This window comes from Punica granatum, chromosome 2, assembly GCF_007655135.1.
Source record: "Punica granatum isolate Tunisia-2019 chromosome 2, ASM765513v2, whole genome shotgun sequence".
NCBI lineage: Eukaryota > Viridiplantae > Streptophyta > Magnoliopsida > Myrtales > Lythraceae > Punica > Punica granatum.
This window is the reverse complement of record NC_045128.1, coordinates 35520153-35541731: the sequence shown is the minus strand read 5'-3', so window position 1 is coordinate 35541731 and position 21579 is coordinate 35520153. Positions and strand designations below refer to the sequence as shown.

Sequence of the window (21579 nt, the reverse complement as noted above, 5' to 3'; positions counted from 1 at the left end):
CAGGTTACTGTTCATGGCATGCCAGCAGGCTAATTTTGAGAAGCTAGAGACACATGAGCAAACGAAATATCGCACCCGATTCATGCTCACGATGCGGATTTAATCCTTCTTTGACATTGATGAGCGGAGATACAATGAGTGACCGGGACTACTCCGCATCAAAGCGGGCATGTCAAGGCAATCGGTCCCGCTCGACTCGGGTCCATATATTTTATGTGAGGAGATTGAACTCCGAAAAGTAGTAAAATTGACTCTACTCGGGGTCCGATCCAATGTTTCCTTTCTAGTGTCGTTAGCTTGTCTGCAATTTTGCATCTCCTCAGCTCGCTGCAATTACACCAAACCCAAGATCGCCCTCCCGAGAAACAGGGGAAATTAAAGAGACGATGGAAAAAGAGGGCTGAATTCACTGCGTTTGTCTTTGACCCTTTGCTCCTTATTGCTCCAACCACCGAGAGAGAGATGACGATCGAATTGAATATGGTGGTTGAAGCGGACGGCAAATGGTGCTGCCTACACAGAAGAACCCGACAAATCAGTGAGCTACTCTCTCTCTCTGAGCTCGTCAATTTCAACACCAATCTCACCTTTCTCGTCTTGGCGGGCACTCTAATTGCTTTCGTGTACATGGGTAGCTAAGCAGATATAGGCACCCTTTGAGTTTTTCAACCAAAAAAGCAGGACGTCTCCGTCTCTCTTTCTCTTCACTGTCAGCAAAATTCTGGCTTTAAGGTATGAAAACTTCTCAGCCTTTCACGATCATTTGTCTGATCACGTCTCTGTGACGACTCTGTGTTTTTCCTTGTGCAAGGCCAATTTTTGGGAGATGGGCAAGAAGCGTGTTATGCTGCCGGCGAAGGATGTCGACTTGTCTGCAGTCAAGTATGAACCCGAAGTCATCCAAGGTCAGCTACATTTCCTGTAATGTACATTCGATGTGAATCTATATATGGGTATGAACGTTGGGACCCTTGCAAAGTTTCTGTGAGTAGAACCGCCGCTCTGCAATTTACTTGATGTGATCAAACAATTTAAATTAGTCCTGCACCTTGTGAAGTTCAAAATTGCGGTCTGATGATTTTCAGCTCCCCACTTGACTGGTCTCGTATTGAAGTTGTTCATCAAGATTATCGAAGCGCCGGTAATTGGTCCAGCCATTATATCCTACTTGAAGAAGCAGAACAAGATGGTTGAGGTGTGGAATCTGATCTCCCATACCTGCTATCTCCATTATGAGTAAATCTTGCACAATTTAATACCAATGGGCAAAGTCCTGCTTTGAAGAATAAGTAGAGTAATGATGCTGTTTCATATGACAGACTTTGAGGAATACTGTTATACCAGAGGCCCCGATGTTCAAACCCGAATTTCCTCCTCAAGGTTCTCATCTTATACTGCACCACTTTCGTGTTTTTTCTTGCCGTTACCAATCTTTAGCTGAAGTTCTCGGAATGTTTATGAAGCAGAGGGTAGACTTCTAGTTTACTAAACTTGGTATATATTATTGGAAGTTTCTTAACTATTTTCTTTTCTCCCTTTTTAATGTAGTTATTATCTTTCAGATCCAGAGCCTGGTACGTTTCTATTGGAAGAAGATGGGAAACCTGAAGAGCGGGTCGAAACTGCTCTAAAATGTCTTCCAGAATACAATCCTGCCGATTCCTTGAATTCTGAGCTGACTGAATTCCGATATTGGAAGATACGTGATTTTGCTTATGCATACCGCTCTAGTCTTGTCACCCCATCAATGGTAAGTCAACTTCATAAGCATCATAGAAAAGTTCTTCTTGGCAAATAAATAATGCAAAGACAAAAGATTTATGTTTTATAATTCTAGGTGGCAGAACGCATCATTGCAGTTATTGAGGATTTCAATAACGAAAAACCTCCAGCACCTCTCTTAATAACCTTTGATGCTGAAGAAGTTCGAAAACAAGCTGTGGCATCTACTAAGAGGTTTGAAGAAGGTATGGTTTTTCTTCCACTTGGTTCTTCTGGGGAGTACTGATCTTCTCTTAATCTTCAGATTTTTCTGATTAACCAAACCCAATGGTTTCTTATTCAGGGAGGCCATTATCGACATTGGATGGGATTTTTGTGGCCATAAAGGATGACATAGGCCTTTACCCTTTTATAGCTAAGGGTAAGTGCCGGCTCACCTTCTTTTCCTCCTCTTTATTGTTGGCAAACTAATGCTTGTGGTGCTACATCCTGGCATATGAATAATGCACTGGCTGATGAATTCAGGTAACTTTGGGCCTGTTTTTCGAGCACATTAGCGGTCACACTGGTTGACCTAGGTTGTGGCAAATCGCACTCAAGACATAATACCTTTTAACTTCTATAGATACACAACTCAGAGCAGCTTTAATTTATTTTTTTTTTCCCTCTTTTTAAGATGTGTGGTAAATATAAAATTATCCAACTTCTTTTAATACTCAAACGAGAACCAGGTTAATTTTTTCCTCTTTCAAGATTTCCAGCTTGTAATGTAAAATTATCTCATATTACAGGCGCAACTACATGGATGGATGAAGTCCGTTCGACCAATGCAGATGCAGTCTCCGTCTCGAGATTGCGAAGTTGCGGTGTGATCTTTGTGGGCAAGGCAAATATGCATGAGTTGGGAATGGGAACAACTGGAAATAATCCGAACTATGGGTTAGTTTTTCAAAAATCTGCAATATATACGACAATTTAGTTAATGGCCTAATTTTATGATGAATTTAGTGATGATAAAGATTACTTACCTCAATGTTTATTCATATGCAGAACAACAAGAAACCCTCATGCACTAGATAGGTACACGGGTGGATCTTCATCAGGACCTGCAGCAATTGTAGCTTCTGGACTATGCTCTGCTGCTCTTGGAACTGACGGTGGAGGTTGTACGAATAACCTCTGTAGTCAAGCTTACATTAATTAATTAAGCATCCTAATTATTTGAATTCATGTGAAAGGCAGGTTCAATTAGAATTCCATCTTCCCTTTGTGGTGTGGTGGGCTTGAAAACAACGTATGGGCGAACCGATATGACTGGGTTAGTGTAGTTATATATTGTTTATGTTGAAGGCTATAGTTTCTATTTTTTGGCCAAATACTAATAGTTTCTTGGATGTAATGTATGTAATCGTTATATTTCTGAATTATATAAGGCAGATTAGTTTTGTTGTTTTCTCAGTTCAAGCATGTTGAAAAGAGATCAGGTTTAGTTTGTGATTTTATTGACACGAAATTTCATTTTTACACTATTTCCTGGGATTTTGGTTTTATGGCAGGTCTTTATGTGATTCAGGTACTGTAGAGATCATCGGACCAATTGCATCATCTGTTGAGGATGTCATGCTGGTGTAAGCATCTGATCCATGGTATTTTGCTGCTTATTGTTAACTTTAAACATCTTGAGTTGAAAAGCTTTCTCCATGTATGGTAATTCCAGAGTTACTCTATTGTATTTCATTCAACTTATTTGCCAATTGCCATTTTCCTCGGCCATAACAGAACCCATATCCATGGATTCTTTAGTTCGAAACTCTCTCGAGTCCTTTGGGATTAATAAAAAAGAACACTCATACCAGATGAAATCTTTTGGATCTAGTCTATTCAAGTAGATAAAAGAATTTTGTTGAGAATTTTTAAGCATTTTTCAACTCTTCGTGCTATATTTTAAGGGATCATACACGTTGGAGATTTATGCATGTTGACTTATTTCAGAATGGTTTTATATTCTTTTTCTGACCTTGCTTTATACGCTAGGTATGCTGCTATTCTCGGGGCATCTCCTGCAGATAGAATCAGCTTGAGACCGGTAAGTCCATAGATCCCGGAGCAGCCTAAAAACCTTAGAATTGCACATTTAAGTAACTATATCCTGATAATCATCAGAGACCGGCTACTTTTTGAATCAGAAACCTTAGATGAATCGCTGATTTCACTTTTAATTCTGCAGAAAAGTTCGTATCTATCATAATCTTGATTAGTTATCTCTTTCGCTTTTCCTTTTAATGCTGTGGTGATATCAGAATGTTGATTAATCTTACGAACTTAGATAACTTGAAGCATACTGCCCAATCTTCTTTACTCTATAGCCACATAATGGGCTGTCGTTCTGCTCTTTTAAATAATAACACTGATCTTGCCTACTCTTCACAGGCCCCGCCTTGTTTGCCTAATTTGGCAGCAAGTGAAATCGGGTCCTTGAGACTTGGAAAATATACTGGGGTAATTCATATTCATTCTTATTTTACTGACTGGAGTTACATTAAATAGATTATAATCAGCTCTATTTATCTACAAGCAATCTCATGCAGTGGTTTAATGATGTACATACAACTGATATCTCCGATAAGTGTGAAGATATTCTTAATCAGCTGACCAAGACCTATGGCTGTGAAGTAAGTTACTCAGCTTTACAATAATAGTATCACCTTACTCTCAATTATTGCTTTTAGCATTGTTTATACCTGCAGAAGTTTACACCTACTCGTGGCATCATCTTGAACAGTGATTTTTTTTTTCTTTTTTTAATATTCTCTAATAATATTAATGAGGATTTATTTTCACTGGTTTGGCACAGGTGGTAGAGATTGTTATACCTGAGCTGCACGAGATGCGGACAGCTCATCTTGTTTCGATTGGGTCTGAAACAATGGCTTCACTGAATCCCGACTGTGAGGATGGGTTAGATTTCTATTCAACTCCCAATGTTCTTTCTTTTTTTTCTCCTCCTCCTTTTTCTGTTCAACTCAGAAGTTGAAGTTATTAATTGCTGAGGTCATGTTCTATTATATTGACTAGTTAGTCTCCTCTCCCTTTTCCTTCAGTAAAGGTACACGACTGACTTATGATACGCGGATCAGTATGGCTCTTTTCCGCTCATTCAGCGCATCTGATTACGTAGCTTCCCAGTGTCTGAGGTGAGATGTAGAAACTAATATATCTGAAATCTCAATGAAGTAGGGATATTGTGGAGTTGTTTCACTTAAATGGAGTTTTAGGGTTGATACTCGTGCTCTGTCCAATCAAATCCTTCATTTTTGTTGTAATTATACACTGTTGGCTAATGTCAGGCGAAGAGTAATGCATCATCACATGGAGATTTTCAAAAAGGTTGATTTCATAGTGACCCCAACAACAGGGTATGTTAAATGTGACTTGCCCTGCTCGTTCTTGCTTTAGCTTTTGAATTGCCTGTGCTTTAATTTTCTGTGAAATGACTTTTTGATAGCTATGTGCTGCAGAATGACCGCACCGAAAATACCGACTAGTGCTCTTAAATATGGGGAGACAGACATGCAAGTTACAGGTTCGTACCATACCTTTCGATCGTTCTTACAGGTTGGGAACATCTATACCAATAAATATTCCGAGTTTTCCCCAAGGACAAAGAAAAAGCCACAATTAACCGATCTGGAAAAATCTAACGCACCTCCTTATGATACGGATTTGAAAGGAATCGTAAGTGGAACACAGCATAGTAAAACAGGTTGCTTTCTTTGACAGTTTGTCGCCTATCATTTATCCTCGTTTATCTGTTTTTCTTTTTATCCAGAATAAATGCTTGATAATTACCTCATACGGCCAATGTAAGTATTCAACAGGAATATCGATACAAATGTGACCTTTGTTCAACTTTGGCTCCATTGTTTCAGGTTACCTAATGCGGTTCATCCTGGCAGGAAATCTTCTTGGCCTTCCTGCCGTTTCTGTCCCTGTCAGTTCCCATCCCTGATTGTTTAGATTGTATCGATGCACACTGCTCTGCTCTCCGATAAAAATATGAAACTCATCTTCTCGCTTTATGTTGAATTTCAGGTCGGGTACGATAAGCAAGGCCTTCCAATCGGTTTGCAACTGATAGGTCGCCCATGGGGCGAAGCTTCACTTTTACGTCTTGCCTCTGCTGTCGAGGTATCCGTATATATAACCTGATTCTCTTTTATTTCAAGAAAAATTTCTACAAAGACTTTCTTAGAACCGTCTTTTTATCCTTTGCATCAGGAACTCAGTGCCGGTTCTAAGAAGAGACCTGCATCATTTTACGATGTTCTGAAGACAAACTGAACCGAGCTAACACTGATTCTCGTATCGTCCCATCGATGGCTATATATATTTATATAGGTTCTGTGATTGGTCTCAATTTGTGTATGATCACCAGTTGATCCCCAAAGACAACTCGTTGAGGTGCTTTTCGAACATTTCCTGTGAATCATCACTCGTATTTTCCAGTCACTGTTAGCGGTTCTTTCAATTCTTCATCAAATAAGGCAGTCTAATCCAGAAACAAGAGTCTGATGATACCCGATTTACGACTCGTCATACTTTATGTGAATCGAACGAACAAAATTCAAACTTCAATAACTTTTAGCGGTGGGGTTTGACAACTGGAATTCTAATGCTTAATCGAGAGAAATAATATGTTCAATCATATTTTTTCTATCAAGAAAAACATTGAATTGAATTTAACGGGTTAGAATTTACGTACTCAATAGCCGCCTAAATGGATCGGATTTGATCTCCATAATTAATTTCCGATAACGATGATCAAACTCGAGAATAAACTGAATATTCGACTAGTTCAATCTGGTTCATTCCGGGTTGGGGAAGAACCAGACGGCTCAGTGGAGTCTGATGAATCCGAGTCGATGTGTAAAACGGTCCATCAAATCAGACCGGTTCGACCGGACCGCACAGAGAGCTTCCATGGCTCCCTCTCTCTCTCTCTCTCTCCCCCTACCTCCCTCCCTCTCCATCTCTGCGATCAGCCATCAAGCAGGGAAGCAATACTACAGATGGTGGTGGATCTGAGATGGCTCCGAAGCTCCCATCTCCACTCTTCCCACTCCTCGTCTTCGTAGTCCTGACCCTTCTCTTCCTCCACTCCTCCCTTCTCTCTTCTCCACGCCCTCAACCGCAGAACCTCCCAAGACCCCCGTCTTGCAACCTCTTCAATGGCAGGTGGGTCCAGGACCCGAACAAGCCCAAGCCCCTGTACGACGAGACCTGCCCGTTCCACAGGAACGCGTGGAACTGCCTCAGGAACCAGAGAGAGAACATGGCCGCGATCAATTCTTGGAAGTGGGTGCCCGACGGCTGCGCCCTGGACCGTGTCGACCCGACGCGGTTCCTGACCCTGATGAGGAACAGGAACATTGGGTTTGTCGGGGACTCGTTGAACGAGAACTTCGTGGTGGCGTTTCTGTGTGCTCTGCGGGCGGCTGATTCAGGGGCCAAAAAATGGAAGAGGAAAGGGGCTTGGAGGGGAGCTCATTTCCCGAAATTCAACGTCACGGTGGCGTATCACCGCGCAGTTCTGCTGGCGAATTACGGGTAAGATGGTGAATTTTTTCTTCAATGAGTCTGCTTTTAACGTTGTCGATTGGTTTTATCTGTTGGTCGGCTGAAATGCTCTCTGGTAGCACTGGATTAGCAGTTTGGTAGCTGAAAAGACCCAAAGAGTTCCTTTAGAAAGCTGCAATGGAGATCGTGTTTGAATGTTTCGATTGATAAAGAAAGGGTTTTGATGGTGTTCTCGCTCGAATTAAGTTGTAATGTCAATACGGGTGTTGATCTATCGTTGTCTAGCTTTGCTCGAAATCTGCTGATGTTCAGTTTAGCATTGATTCTCGGAATCGAATGAAGATGGTCAAACGACAAACTTTTAGTTGCTTTTCAGACTGCTTACTATTCTTAGTGTCAGAACTGTTTGCGTCTGAGTTGTATAACCTCACTTGCTCATGACTGATCAAACAAAGGTGGCACCCAGAACAGTCTGCACATGCGGGTGAAGTGAAAGCGAAAGGCGTTTATCGAGTAGATGTGGATATTCCTGCTGATGATTGGGCCCACATCGATAACTTCTATGATGTCCTGATTTTCAATACTGGTCATTGGTAAGTTGCTTCTCTTTGTTCGATCTCCATTACATTTGAGCATAATCTGCAAGATCAGTCCATCTGCATGGCGTGCTATCTGTCTTATTATCTTGAACTTATGAAACCATTGATATGAAGACTTGTTTACTGATTTTGAAAAGGTGGGGCCCTGACAAATTTCCGAAAGAGACGCCTCTGGTTTTTTACAAGGCAGGGAAACCAATAGCTCCTTCCCTAGAGATGTTGGATGGGTTTAAAGTCGTTCTGCGGAATATGGTTAATCACATCCAAAAAGTGGTATCTAGAAAGACGCTTAAGTTCTGGAGGTTGCAATCACCAAGGCATTTTTACGGCGGGGACTGGAATCAAAATGGGAGTTGCCTTTTCGATAAGCCGCTCGAGGAATCTGAGGTAGGAACTCTCATCATTCTTCACTCTCTCATTCCTGTTGATTGTTTTCTTATGATAACCCACTCCTGGAACTGTTTTCCAAATATAACTTGTTAAAATCCAGTTTAGAACAATCATTCTGTCATTGCTGTTTCTTACGAATACTCTTCTTTTGAGAACACTTTTATGTTAAAAACTTTCCAGGACTACCATTTAGATTAGATACTAAGACCTGAGCAGCTTGACATGTGGTTTGATCCCAGCAACAATGGAGTAAACAAAGAAGCGAGGCTGCTGAATAATCTCATCAGAGAGGCTGTTCAAGGAAGCGATATTCGAGTACTCGATCTGACTCACTTGAGCGAGTTCAGAGCGGATGCCCACCCTGCCATTTGGTTGGGGAAGAAGGACGCAGTGCAGGAGTGGGGCCAAGACTGCATGCACTGGTGCCTACCTGGCGTGCCCGACACATGGGTCGACATATTGGCCCAGTTGATCCGTCACAGCTTTGAGAGTCAAAGACTGGGACACTGAAGGCCTTCCAATATACTTGGAAGCTTTGCTTGGAAAGAAGCAAGAGAAGATGAGTTAAATATGCTCGTAAATTGAATCGGGCCTACTAGATTTTACTGAGAAACTGTATCATAGATAACAACATTGTCATTTTTTCGAGAGATGCTCTGGACTGTTAGAGAGCACGGTTCATTACTTCGGTTCTTTCATATGCTTCATTTTCTGTATGTAGGAAAAAGATAGCGAGGAAGACTATCGCGCGGTTTCCAGTAAACCTGCGGGATGGATATGCTAACTATGTAGAACATGAGTCGGATTTCGATACGATTAAATTTTTTGTTTGATGAGCACCTTCCCTTCCATGTTGAGACCGCTTCACTACGGAACGTGCATGAGTTAGGGAAATTGAACGAGGAAAAGAGATGAGTCTCCCGAATGCATAGTTTGTTGTCTGCATTCAACTAGAAAAAGTCACCACTTGAACACGTGATAAAACTGGGAGGGACAATTTTGTAAATTTGGCAAAAAGAAACCTGGGCCGACATTGATTCTTCGACCATATTTAACCCTAGCCGCGCTCCATCATTGCCGTTCTCCCGTTACATCTCTCTTCACCCATTCCCCTACGACCCTCTAATGGCGTCATTAAGCCTCCACCGAATTTCCCTAAACACCCTTCCCTTTCCAAGGAAAGTGCAACACCATCCCTCGTCTTCCCCACCATACCAGTTGCACTTCACCTTCCAGCCCAGAACTCCCATCTCCTGCACCAGCAAGAAGCTCACGGATGCAGCCCTGTCATCGGAGCTTGCCGCTGAGCTCGCGAAACTCAACATCCAGAAGGCCCAGAAGCAGGAGGCCATGAAGAAGAGCAGGGAAGTCCTGTTCTCTGAGATCTGCAAGTCTGTCTCTTTCAAGGAGGAGGAGATGAGGAAGAAGTGGAGGAGGATGGAGGAGGAAGAGAGGTGGGGATTGGTCAAGGAGTTTGTGGGTCATTGGGGCGCGAGGTTTCAACCCCTGTCTGCGAGGTCTGTGAAGGAGATGATCGAAGAGTACCTGAATGAAGTGGAGGACAAGGAAGGTTCAAGGTCCAATGGCGGTTCATCATTCTTTCCTGGGCTGAAGAGATTGATGGGCTTCCCCGAGGATATGTGAAGTTTGTCAATCTGCTGTAAATTGATTTCTTTGTCAGATGAAATTGCAGTTAAAATGACAATTTCTTTTTGTCCATTCTGGGTTGCTCCCTCCCTGATTTGAAATAATCATAGATACATGAAACGTAATGAAACGCGCGTATATCTCGAGGTGACATGTGTATAGAAATCATCTATATATACACAGTACCAGAAATGATCTCTGTAACAAAAATCATCACTATCAACATTTCCGAGTAACTCGAGCTAATTATTGAGAGGGTGAGAACTGAGAGGGCAGAGCCAGAGGAAGAAGAGGTTCCTATCAGAAGTAAAGCTGCCTGCACTGTGTGACCGCAGCCTCAGCTGGGCAGTACGGGCACTTGAAAGTCCGTGTACTGCTCTTCGAGAGCTTCATGATCGACTGCTTGCAAAGGACGTGGCCGCAGGGCAGGAGCATTGGGGGATTCTCTTCACTGGCTTGATCCCGACTCACCGGGCAAACGAATATCGAGTGGAACTGAAACTCCTTTCCCAACTCCACCGGAACTGGTAAGTGCTTCATGGCCTGCCACTCGGTCTTCTTTGCAGCCATCACATTGGCGAGCTTTAGAAGGGTGGGCAGCCCTTCGGATCCAGCTGCAACAGCCACGGTTAAGGGGCTCTCGTAGGGCTGGCCCAAGAGGCTGCAGAACTGCTGGGTCAGCTCCTTTGTAAATTTAGCCCAGTGGGTAGGGTCTGTCAGCTCGGCATAAGGCGAGGAGTCGAGCCGGTCTTGCCACAAGAGGCAAGCCATCAGCTTCTGGAATTCATCCAACTTTTGGGAAGCAAGAGGAGCAAGACAAGTTCGGGCATAATTTAAGGCATCAACTCGGGTTCCTCTCTGCAGAATCTCCATGAATTGGAGTCTGTGGAGTTTCAGCTCAAGATTTGATCCGCAGACAGCAAGCTTCTCGCGTTTCGCTAAGACCCATTTGAGCGCGGGGTCGATGTCTTTAGCCCTCAATGCCTCCACGATATGGTGCATTTCCCAGAAATGGGATCTCAACTCAGTTGCCTCGGGATTCCTGGCTTCATTCACCAAGCAATCGCCAATTTCAAACAATCCTTGCCGATAAAAGTGGCCGACCAGTATCTTATTCACCGTGTGGAAGTCAAAATCGACGTTCCTGTATGCCTTTGATATGTCAGGATTGAAATATTTCTCGAGGAGTTTCATGTACTTGCCGATGTTGGCATTCAATTCCTTCTGCACACCTTCCAGCATGCTGTGCGGACCACATGCATTGAGCTTGTTCTTAAGATCCGACAGAATGGATTTCTGATTGAAAGCTTGATCCTCGACCGAATGGAATTTTGCCAAGGCATCCCTGATCTCACACCCGACGTGATCGATTACTTCTTGCGATTTCGAATTAGACAGCTTCTGCTTCTTAACTACACGGTCGAATCCATCTCTGATTGTACTAACCTCCATATCCTAAAAAGGGTAAAACCAAAGATTCTTGAACACAAACATCCAACAGAGCCAAGACGTGCAATTATAAGAATCCTATAAACAAAATTTAATCAATCTCACTCACTTCTAATGGCAGTTGCAACAGATCAAAGATTCTTGATTTCTATGTCTTGAGGAAATGTACAACCGAAATGTTAATCAAGCGAGCCTAATCAGAAGAGTACCCCGTTGTGAGTGTCTAACCTGACAGTGGAGTTTCAGGGCCGGCCGGTGGCCGGTGGCCACTGAGGTGAGGAAGAGCGAGACTAAGACGACGGTGCTTACTCGCAGTAGTCAGTCAAGACGGCGATCGGAGGTGACAGCAAGCGCGGGTGAAGGCAAGCATCGGGAGTCGCAGAGAGGGGCTAGGGCACGCAACAGTGGAAGAAGGAGAGAATCGTGAAATATAATGAAACAGAAAATGTCATAATTAGTCCTCAGCCTTAGCAGTGCCTTTTCATTTTCGTCCTAATCTTTTATTTTCTCAGCCTAGTACTTGAAGTTATATAATTTGCTCACTTTAGTCCTAGCATCAACTTTTTCGTTCCAATAAGCTGCATGATATTTTCGATTTAATCAGAATTAATTTTCAAAAAAAAAAAGAATTACGGCTAAGATTAAAATGAAATTTGGAGGGGGAAGAAGATTTTCTCAATTAGGTTTTAATATTTGGCAGCAAAAAAGTCAGTTTGCATAATTAACCACTGTATCTCTTTGATTTTATTTTAAACTTTTTTTGTCTAGCGTTGTTCTCCACATTACTTTTTTTTTTCACTTTGGTCCTAGAATTGTTACATAATTGGTCAAAGAAGGTTTTTTCCTTCATAAAAAAGGGCATCTATGTGCAAGCCATTCATCCAAGAGAATACCGTCAAAACTCACGAAGAAAAACAAAACTTAAATCCACAAAGCCTAAGAGCATCCGCGGTGCAAGGGCCAATTGCCCTTCTGGAGGCCCTACATGTGGCCAAGTAAGCAAAGTGGTATAAAAAATAAATTGTGACTCCCTCTATAATGCAAGTCTCATTTTGTGACACTCGTTTCGTCCCCACTTGATTTTTTCTTTAAAAATATACTTTCATATTTATTAATTTAGTATTTATAAATTAGCATTTTGATTTTTATAAAAATCGCAATTATTTAATATTTATTTTTATTTTTCAATTTTAAATTTCAATAAAACTATAAAAAATTAAAATATATTTATTACAGATAAGATCGAATGATTAATAATAACATTGTATAATTTAAATACTACATTAGAAAATACGTTATATAGAGAACGATATTACATAATTGAAACATTGAAATGGTACGAATTGATAATTCATTGGCGATCATGCCCTTTTTTACGGTTATGAAATTGCCAAAGATGTTCTACCAAATCCGCCTGCAATTGTCGATGCTTTTGTTTATCACCAAGGTTAACACTCCTTTTGATGAATCGGAAAATTTGGATGAATCGGGAATTTTGGGTGTTCGGAGTATGGACATTGAGAATTTGGGTAATTTGAATTTTGAGACGAGAAATTGGGATTTTGCATGAAATTAATAATATTATCGTTGTTGGCTTGATTGTGATCCATCTTAAAAATGAGAGGAAAATGACAAGAACATGTGTAAAGGATGTTGAATTTATATGTAGTATTTCGACATCGCAACCACAAAACTCGCAAATCAAAGCTGGTAATATTGATCCCTACTCCCTCAATATGTCTTTGGCACTAGGTTGATCCAAAACGACAAGCCAACAAATGAAAGATTCTCCCAGAATGTGTCTCGCAAATCGAACAAATTTCCTCTATAGAACCACTGGCCTTCTTAGTCCGAAACATTCGGACTCATTCTGAGCGGTGTATCTGCCTGTCTCGCTAGAAGCCCTAATCACCTTGCCGAACCAACCCATTACCTGTACGGGTCGTGGAAAATTGGCTCGGCCGACACATCACTCTTTTTGGGCCACTCACGCTCGGCTTGATAGACCAATAAGCATAAATATACCTCCTTCAAATCCATTCCATTTAGTCGACTTTACCAAAGAAAATTAAAGATAATAACGTAAACGCCACAAGTTTCAATTCCTAAGTCCAAACACTTTTATTTATTTTTTCTTTTTTTACATTATTATTATTATTTAAATCTTAACGGGCTTAATAGGTCAGACAAGGCTGGCTGTATCTAGCCTGCCCCAACACGATATCTGTTTAGGCCAAGCAAGGCCCGACCTAATAAGCCTCCACATGGGTCATCCCATAAGTTTATGGTCTCATCCGAGCCAACTTTGTATCTCAGGAAAGGCCTAACCGGGGGAAGTTCCTTAGTTGCAGCATCTCCCTTTAATTTTTACTCCTTAATTGAGAATCATCATAAAAAATTAAAAATAAATAAAAATGACAAAAAAAAAAAAGATGAGGGGAAGGATGATAAGCGCCTGGCTAGTGGCCAGGTGGCCTTGGCAACCTCAAATTTTGGTGGTGATAAGAAATTGGGAGCGATTGCTCAAAGTGTTTATTTTGAAGATTCGCTTATTGCCTATAAATCACTTATTATCCTAATTCAATTACCATGATTGAATTGATTGTATTATAAAATTTGGCACGAGTTAGTTGCCGTAAAATGATGGATTTTTTATTAGTTCGATTGGCACGATTATATTGATTACATTACGAGATTCAACAAATTTCTATGGTCCATTTTGCGTTTCCCATTTATGGTTCTTAATCCAACGGTGGATGAGAATGACACGGTCTCCCTATGTTAAGAATACCTATGATGGTGTTTTTTCTGGGCGTTAGCCCCGTTTTTCTACCGAAAAAAAAATATCTATGATAAATTCTCATTAAAACCACAAATATTTCTGTTTATCTCAATTTCCTTACCCAATAGTTTTCAATTATCTGTTTTTGACCATCTTACGTTAGTTTTTTCTACACATGACCCACAAAACTGAATGGCTCTTTGCAAAATTCAAACTGCATAGAAGAAGGGATAAGATTAAGTTGGAACTTAATACCGTGATAATGGATAAGATTAAGTCGGAACTTTTCAACCAAAAAAAAAAGTTGGAACCTGGATGTGTGATGCCAAATTTGGTACAGACCAATGATATATGTGGACAATGGGATGGACTTTCTCATAAAAGTGAACTACGATTGCTTAAGGCTAATGTAATGGTCACGCCAACTTTGTCAAGATTCGAATGTCCTCCTTTGAAATTGGCAGCAATCTTCCTTTGTCTTTCTTCCTCATATAATATGGAACACATCGAATTCGAATCTAACATTGTGAAGGAAAGAACAATTGTACAAAAAGCTAAGAACTTATTTTGTTGTTTAACTTTAAAGTTCTTTCTCCTTGCAGATGGAAATTGGTTCAGGGTTAAATTGAAAAGTAATAACAAGTTTAGGGCCAAAATATTATTGGCCCAGCCGTTCAAATTAATGGCAATGTGGGGCCCCGTAATAGTCGACTTGAAGGTGAATCTTTCCATCTCCTCCTCCTTCCCCGCGCCGGAGAAAGAACGGAAGAAGAGCTTCAATCCCCATTGACACTCCTACTCCAAGCTTTCTTCTGTCGGAGCTCCAGGCACGGCAATGTACGATAATGTCTTATGGTGGGCCTGCTTTGCCCTTCTCTCCACAGCAGCTTCAGTTCTCCTCTCCGTTCTCCTCTTCCCTGCTTTCTCTTCAAGCAGAACCCTTAGGCTTAGGATCAACGAGGAGGGCCCAGAATCTGCTGCGAGCGGTCCGACACCGCGAGGGACTAGTCCCATTGTCGATCCGAAAGGGTTCGATTACGAGGTGTTCCTGAGCTTCAGGGGAACAGACACCCGCAAGGGATTCACTGATTTCCTCTATAACAGCCTTAAAGATGCTGGGGTCCGCGTGTTCAGGGATGACGAGGAGCTCCGGGTTGGGGAAGAGATCGGGCCCGAGCTTCTTGAGGGCATCAGGAAGTCGAAGATCTCGATACCGATATTCTCCAAGGACTACGCCTCGAGCAAATGGTGCCTCAAGGAGCTGGCTTTTATGGTGGAGTGCCGAACCACAAGGAAGCAATTGGTGATGCCGGTTTTCTATGACGTCACCCCGAACGAAGTCCGGCACCAAACTGGGACCTATGAGAAATCGTTCTCGCAGCATGTGAGGAAGTATGGTCCGTTAGTCGTTCAGCACTGGAGGGATGCTCTCGCTGAGATTGGTGCCTTAAAGGGTTGGGAGTTGAAGAACATCGCCAATGGGTAATGCTGTTGCTCTTATTTTGGGTTGGGATTGATTGTTAGTTGTTGGTCGTTATCGTCTGGTTATACATGGTCGAGTATCATAGTGCTCATTGAAAAATTTTGGTTTCAGTGTAGTTTTCACCAAATTTGTAGTTATCTAGAAACCGATAATTATATTTCATGGAGCAGCCGGTTTAGTTAAGTTAAAACAGCATGATTACAGATGGTTGATTCGAGTTAAAAATTATGGTATACAGCTTATGCATACGTGAACCTCTAATTGGTTCCGAAAAATATTAGATATTGCACTTTGTAGTGACACAAATGCTTCCGGCATTTCTCACCAGTTGCCTTTGTCATTTTTGAAGATAATGATAGAGTTGATCCTGTTTTGCAGACACCAGGGAAAACTAGTAAAGTTAGTGGTTGCGAAGGTCTTGAAAGAATTGAAAAAAGCTTATCTTGTCGTGTCTGATAACATAGTTGGAATTGACGATCATGTGGAAGCAATTACAAGATTGCTAGAGGTTGATGCTGGTGATGTGCGTATCATCGGGATACATGGCATAGGTGGCGTTGGTAAGACAACCATCGCCAAGGTCATCTATAATCAGCTGTTGGATCGTTTCGACAGTTGCAGCTTCCTCAAAGATATCCGAGAAACAGCACTTCAACACAAGGGTCTCGAATATCTGCAAAGCCTATTGATCTCTATGATCTTAAGGTGTGAGCGACAGGAATTAACTAGCGTCGATGAAGGAACCTATGAGCTGAAACACAGGTTACGTAACAAGAAAGTTCTCATTCTTCTTGATGATGTTGATAGGAGGAATCAACTGAATGCACTTGCAGCAGAACTTGATTGGTTTGGTCCTGGAAGCAGAATCATTGTAACAACTAGAAACAGGGATGTTCTACCTCAAGCAAGTGCAGCTTATGAAGTCAGAGAACTGCAGCCTCGTCAAGCTTTTTTACTTTTCTGCAAGCATGCATTCAGAAATGACTTGCCCTCAACTGAATTTGTTGATATATCGTATAATGTCGTGGAGACAACTGGTGGGCTACCTTTAGCCCTTGAGGTCATAGGCTCCTTTCTCGCTGGAAAACGCATGGCTGTGTGGGAAGACGCGTTAAAGAAGTTGAAAAGAATACCTCGTACTGAAGTCCAAGAAAAGTTGAAGATAAGCTATGAAGCATTAGATCATGAGCAGAAACAAATATTCCTTGACGTTGCTTGTCTTTTCATCGGAATTGATGTGCGGATCGCAGTTCACATGTGGGAAGATTGTGAATTTTTCCCCAATGAAGGAATTGAAGTCCTTTGTCTAATGTCTCTGATTAAAATAGGCGATGACCATGAGCTATGGATGCATGATCAACTCAGAGACCTCGGGAGAGAAATCGTTCGTCAAGAAAACTACAATGAGCCAGGGAAGCGAAGCAGATTATGGCGTACTGAAGAAGCAGTGGATGTGCTTGAGAGACAAGAGGTAATCAGTTTTTGCTTATTATGCTCCTTGTTCAGCTTCTGTTTTGAAGTTAAAAGTTTTTTAATTGAGATCTACTTGTTTAAGCTGAGACCATCGCTTTCCTTTTAAGGTCTTTGAAATTGAACCATTCTTCATTGGGATGCACTTCCAGTCAAACTCACATCCTAATTCTGGTCAATTATCGTGCAGGGATCAGCAAATGTCGAAGCGATCCGTCTGAATTTCGGGATTGAGTTGGTAGACTACTGCTTCGGAAATGAAGAGTTAATGAACTTATCAAATCTGAGGTTCCTTCAACTGGATTCTGCCAACCTTACTGGAGATTTTCGCCGTCTGCTGTCAAAGTTAAGATGGCTCTGTTGGCTCATATTAAGCTCTGCAGTTCAGCCAGCAAATTTACATCTAAAGAATCTAGTTATTCTTGATCTATCATATAGCAGCATAAGAGAGGATTGGAGCGGTTGGATCTCAATTAAGGTTTTATGCCATCGTGATTTCTGTATAGCTTTTTCTTATTTAATGCTAGCTGAATATAATGCATGATTCTCTTTTTCCGCTGTTGTTTCATCAGATGTCAGTCAAGTTGAAAGTTCTAGATCTCACGGGTTGCCGAGATCTACAGCGGACTCCTGATTTCTCATCCTTTTTAGCGTTGGAGCGGTTGATTCTCGAAGACTGCAGAAGTTTGGCTGTGGTTGACCCGTCAATTAGACATCTCAAGCATCTGGTTTTCTTAAACCTGAGGAAATGCTTGAAACTCAAGAAGCTGCCTGCACAGTTGAGTTCTATGAAAGCATTAACTGAGCTTCTCATTGATGGAAGTGGAATTAAAGAAATACCCATCTCAGGAGCTATGAGAAAGCTTGAAATTCTATGTGGCAGAGGGTGCAAGGACCTGACTCAGCTTCCTGATTCAATTGGTCGCTCGACTTCTCTGGTGGACCTTGTATTGGATTCTGCTAGTATAAGCAAACTTCCGGACTCGATTGGGTCCTTGGTGAAACTGAGGCACCTGTCTTTGAAGAACTGCGAGTCATTAGGAGAACTTCCAGACTCCATCGGTCATATGAGTTCATTGACTGAGCTAAACTTGTCAGATACTAAAGTACGAAGATTGCCCAGTTCTGTTGGAAACTTAAGCAATTTGGAAGTGCTTAATATTGATGGTAGTCTTGTGGAGGAGTTTCCTGTCACTCTTTGGATGCTGGATAATCTTGAAAAAATAAATGCCTCCAAGTGTAAGGAATTGAAAGGGAACATTCCCGACGAGCTTCGGAGACTGTCATCATTGAAACTCTTGACATTAAACCACACACAAGTCGATAGCCTTCCAACTAGCATTGGCGGGCTTTCCCATCTCCAGAGTCTTGATTTAACAGGATGCAAGAGGCTGCAGACTCTTCCAGAGCTTCCAGATAGCTTAATTTGTCTGTGGGTTACCTGTAAATCAATGGTTTCCTTCCCAAGCCTCTCTCGTCTCACTAACTTAAGGGAACTTTGTTTCTCGAAATGTTATAAACTCGAGCAAGTTCCTCCAGAGATAGGGAAACTATTCAAGTTGGAGAAGTTGGTAATCTCAAAGTTACGCATTAGCACCTTACCAGAAGAGATCGGTGCCCTTTCTCAACTGAAAGAACTCTCTGTTCAGGATTGCATTGAAGTTGTCTGCCTCCCTGTGCTTCCCGCGGGACTCTACAAGCTGAACGTATCGGACTGTTACTCCTTTCAGACACTGCCAGATCTTTCAAATTCGAAGAAATTATCAGAATTAAGGCTATGTGAGTGCTCCGAGCTAAGGGAAGTTCCAGGCCTTGGAGATTTATTACTCTTGGCAAAGCTTGAGATAATTAGCTGCCCTATGTTGGCTAATCTCGATGGGCTTGAGAAGCTAGAGTTTCTGAGATTTTTGACAATATCAAAATGTGAATCAATCGAGAGACTTCCTGATTTGTCGAAGTTGAGGAAGTTGCCCTCACTTCATGCTTCACACTGCCAGAACCTTGTAGAAGTTCCGGGCCTCGAGAGTTTAGATGGTCTAGAAAGTCTGTACATGCAATACTCCACGTCCTTGGAAAAGCTGCCGAAACTATCGAATGTGAAACTTTTATATCTCGCATGGTGCAAGAAGCTTCATGATCTTTCGGAGCTCGAGGAATTGGAGTCCTTGGAGTTGCTGAACCTCGCTGGATGTAAAGCAATTAGAAGGTTGCCTAATTTATTGAACCTGCAGAGGTTAAGAGCACTGGAAGTGCAAGGTTGTGAAAATCTTCAGGAGATTCCGGGCCTGGAGGAACTGAAGTCCCTGAGAACATTGAATATTTCCGACTGTCCATTGCTCGAGAACATTCCGAGTCTTCCTAATGTAACAGTAACACGTTGAATGAGAAAGATCAGTCACTTGACGAAAGGTAGGTTTTCCATTTCTGTTTGAATTACATGTGCAAGTTTTCTGATTTATCTCCAGTTTCTCATGGCCTGATATCTGCATATGTTTTGTATTTGAATGAGTAGCAGAAGAGCTAACTTTTTGTTAAAAATGCTCTTAGCAGGGATGGGTGAAGAGGAGAGTTTTAATGCAGATGCTGCCATGCATTCCCGACTAGATTCACATTTTGTCAGATGATTGGTGAAAGAGATTGCCTAAGAATGGGAAGTTTTGGACATTACAAATCACAGAATGCCGTTCTTCCTGGCCTCGTTGGACTTGCCGTTCTGGCTGCCCGCAGAAGCCATGTCACCTTCAGATACGCTATCCTGTCAAGTAGAGCTCGACGTGCTTTCTAGTACTTTTTTGGTTTCAGCCTTTTCTGTTCCTCTTAACCTTCACGTATGTTGTTTGGATTACTCTGTGTTGTTTCCATTCGACGTACATTTTATTTGAAGTGTTCAATTACATATAACATGCTGGTTAACTCATAAAATAGAAAAGAAAAGGGCTATCGTGGAACGTCTAATTCTTTCGTGCTATTCAAAAAGTCTGAACGGTGAAGCTAACGGAACTAACTCGAGAAAAAGCAGTTGGTGCCTCATATTTTCTCATAGCCTGGGATATTACTTCAGTTAAATGAAAATGCGCTACTGTATGTCTTCTCTTTACTATCTCAAAATTGTGATCTCGCTACGATATTCTAAATTTGGATACGATATTCTAAATTTGGAAAAATCTTATGACGGATGCATGCCTTCATTTATACGGATGCTGTACCAGGGAGTCGGTAAAATAAGAGCCTGTTTATGCTGTTTTCACCTGCTCAGTTTGGGCCCTTCGGGGTAATTTGCTATGTCATATTAGTCATCTATCTCAACGTGTTTGTTGTCCTCTCATGACTTATATTATTCGTCTGCTACAGTTTTCGCTGTGTTGGGTCACCCTCGATCACTTGCCAGGAAATAATATCTGTTGATTTCAACAATTTTTGCCAATAATTGACAGTAGTAGTTGACAAGTCCATTTATGGGTGGAAGACATCAATGGAAGAGGGTCGTTTCAGGGGATTTACTGCCAGCGTGACTTTTAATGGATTAGATCAACAGATAACAGGCCAAATTAACAATTTCTGTTAGGGACCAATTAATATACTAAAAATCTTTCAGGGACCAATTTGTAGCGAGGCATATATCTTTCAGGGACCAAACTGTGAATTTGGTCTTGGTAGTTTAACTGATCGTGGCATGGGCTTCGTGGGAAAGATCCCATCAGGATGAAGGTGCCTGTCAGACAAACAACGCAAATTCGAGTTTGTTTAAAAAACGAAGACTCACTGTTTGCGTAATTGGGACCCACAAAGACAACTGGAGTTGTCGTTTTTGGATTGGCAATAAAAAAAATTGTGAAAAGATGATTCCTGAGCACAGAATTAATAAAATTTCTCCCCGACTTCTTCTCAAATGTTTGCCAAGAATAACGTATGTCTTTGTGGTCCTCTCATGACTTAGATTATTCGTCTCCTACAGTTTTCGCCGTGTTGGGTCACCCTCGATCACTTGCCAGGAAATAATATCTGTTGATTTCAACAATTTCTGCCAACTCTTCTAGTAGCTGAAAAAAGAAAAAGAAAAAAAAGCAGCAGCAATAATTGACAGCAGTAGTTAACAAGTCCATTTATGGGTGGAAGACATCAATGGAAGAGGGTCGGGACAGTAGCCAGCTGGTCAATGCGTGTGCTTCAGGGAAATATCTTTGGTTGAATGGGTCCGACTGTTAATCCAATCACGCGGTAGGAGGGAGTCCTGTTGATCGATTTGTTTTTTTAAGATAGAAGACTCATTGTTGGGAAACATAGAGTCAGCTGTTTTTTTTTTTTGGATTGAAAAAAGAAAAAGAAAATAGTGATTTCATACCAGAAGAAGTGTTGATTGGGAGGCTGAGGGGGGAGAAAGCTCAATCAAAGTTCTCCCATCAACTACTGCGATTGATGGGGAGAGTGGGTGCAGGGTCCAGCGTGATCTGCCCCTTCAA

At 41.7% G+C, this 21579-nt stretch overlaps 5 protein-coding genes across 9 annotated transcripts; 4 read left to right on the top strand and 1 right to left on the bottom strand.

Moving 5' to 3' along the window:
* Positions 1 to 101: 101 nt before the first annotated feature.
* LOC116196377 (fatty acid amide hydrolase) lies at positions 102 to 6250 on the top strand. Of its 4 annotated transcripts, none has more exons than XM_031526062.1 (22): positions 102 to 538; positions 636 to 732; positions 812 to 905; positions 1086 to 1195; positions 1320 to 1380; positions 1563 to 1750; positions 1838 to 1967; positions 2066 to 2143; positions 2514 to 2661; positions 2773 to 2885; positions 2965 to 3040; positions 3279 to 3350; positions 3757 to 3808; positions 4153 to 4221; positions 4311 to 4394; positions 4577 to 4680; positions 4824 to 4916; positions 5070 to 5138; positions 5241 to 5305; positions 5652 to 5713; positions 5815 to 5910; positions 6001 to 6250. In XM_031526062.1, exons 3-22 carry the CDS (start codon positions 827 to 829, stop codon positions 6061 to 6063), a joined length of 1812 nt encoding a protein of 603 aa, XP_031381922.1. In that variant the 5' UTR covers positions 102 to 538; positions 636 to 732; positions 812 to 826; the 3' UTR covers positions 6064 to 6250. The 4 variants fall into 4 exon arrangements, with proteins under 4 accessions (XP_031381922.1, XP_031381921.1, XP_031381923.1 ...); XM_031526061.1 differs by having other exon boundaries at positions 644 to 732; positions 6001 to 6208; XM_031526063.1 differs by lacking the exon at positions 636 to 732 and having other exon boundaries at positions 6001 to 6208.
* Positions 6251 to 6725: 475 nt separating this feature from the next.
* On the top strand, positions 6726 to 9121 carry LOC116196379 (protein trichome birefringence-like 12). The gene is made up of 4 exons (XM_031526067.1): positions 6726 to 7329; positions 7755 to 7892; positions 8036 to 8285; positions 8505 to 9121. The coding sequence occupies exons 1-4, from the start codon at positions 6809 to 6811 to the stop codon at positions 8796 to 8798; spliced, it is 1203 nt and encodes a 400-aa protein (XP_031381927.1). The 5' UTR covers positions 6726 to 6808; the 3' UTR covers positions 8799 to 9121.
* A 132-nt stretch (positions 9122 to 9253) lies between these two features.
* LOC116196385 lies at positions 9254 to 10007 on the top strand. Its single transcript, XM_031526075.1, has one exon. It carries the CDS (start codon positions 9414 to 9416, stop codon positions 9930 to 9932), a length of 519 nt encoding a protein of 172 aa, XP_031381935.1. The 5' UTR covers positions 9254 to 9413; the 3' UTR covers positions 9933 to 10007.
* Positions 10008 to 10026: 19 nt separating this feature from the next.
* Positions 10027 to 11809, bottom strand: LOC116196380 (protein RMD5 homolog). The gene is made up of 2 exons (XM_031526068.1): positions 11613 to 11809; positions 10027 to 11390 (listed from the first exon to the last, which is right to left on the bottom strand). The coding sequence occupies exon 2, from the start codon at positions 11385 to 11387 to the stop codon at positions 10236 to 10238; it is 1152 nt and encodes a 383-aa protein (XP_031381928.1). The 5' UTR covers positions 11388 to 11390; positions 11613 to 11809; the 3' UTR covers positions 10027 to 10235.
* Positions 11810 to 14886: 3077 nt separating this feature from the next.
* On the top strand, positions 14887 to 20074 carry LOC116196372 (TMV resistance protein N-like). 2 transcript variants are annotated; one of them, XM_031526052.1, is made up of 5 exons: positions 14887 to 15648; positions 16028 to 17120; positions 17310 to 17597; positions 17692 to 19528; positions 19670 to 20074. In XM_031526052.1, the coding sequence occupies exons 1-4, from the start codon at positions 15002 to 15004 to the stop codon at positions 19498 to 19500; spliced, it is 3837 nt and encodes a 1278-aa protein (XP_031381912.1). In that variant the 5' UTR covers positions 14887 to 15001; the 3' UTR covers positions 19501 to 19528; positions 19670 to 20074. The 2 variants fall into 2 exon arrangements, with proteins under 2 accessions (XP_031381912.1, XP_031381913.1); XM_031526053.1 differs by having other exon boundaries at positions 19667 to 20074.
* The last annotated feature ends 1505 nt before the right edge of the window (positions 20075 to 21579 follow it).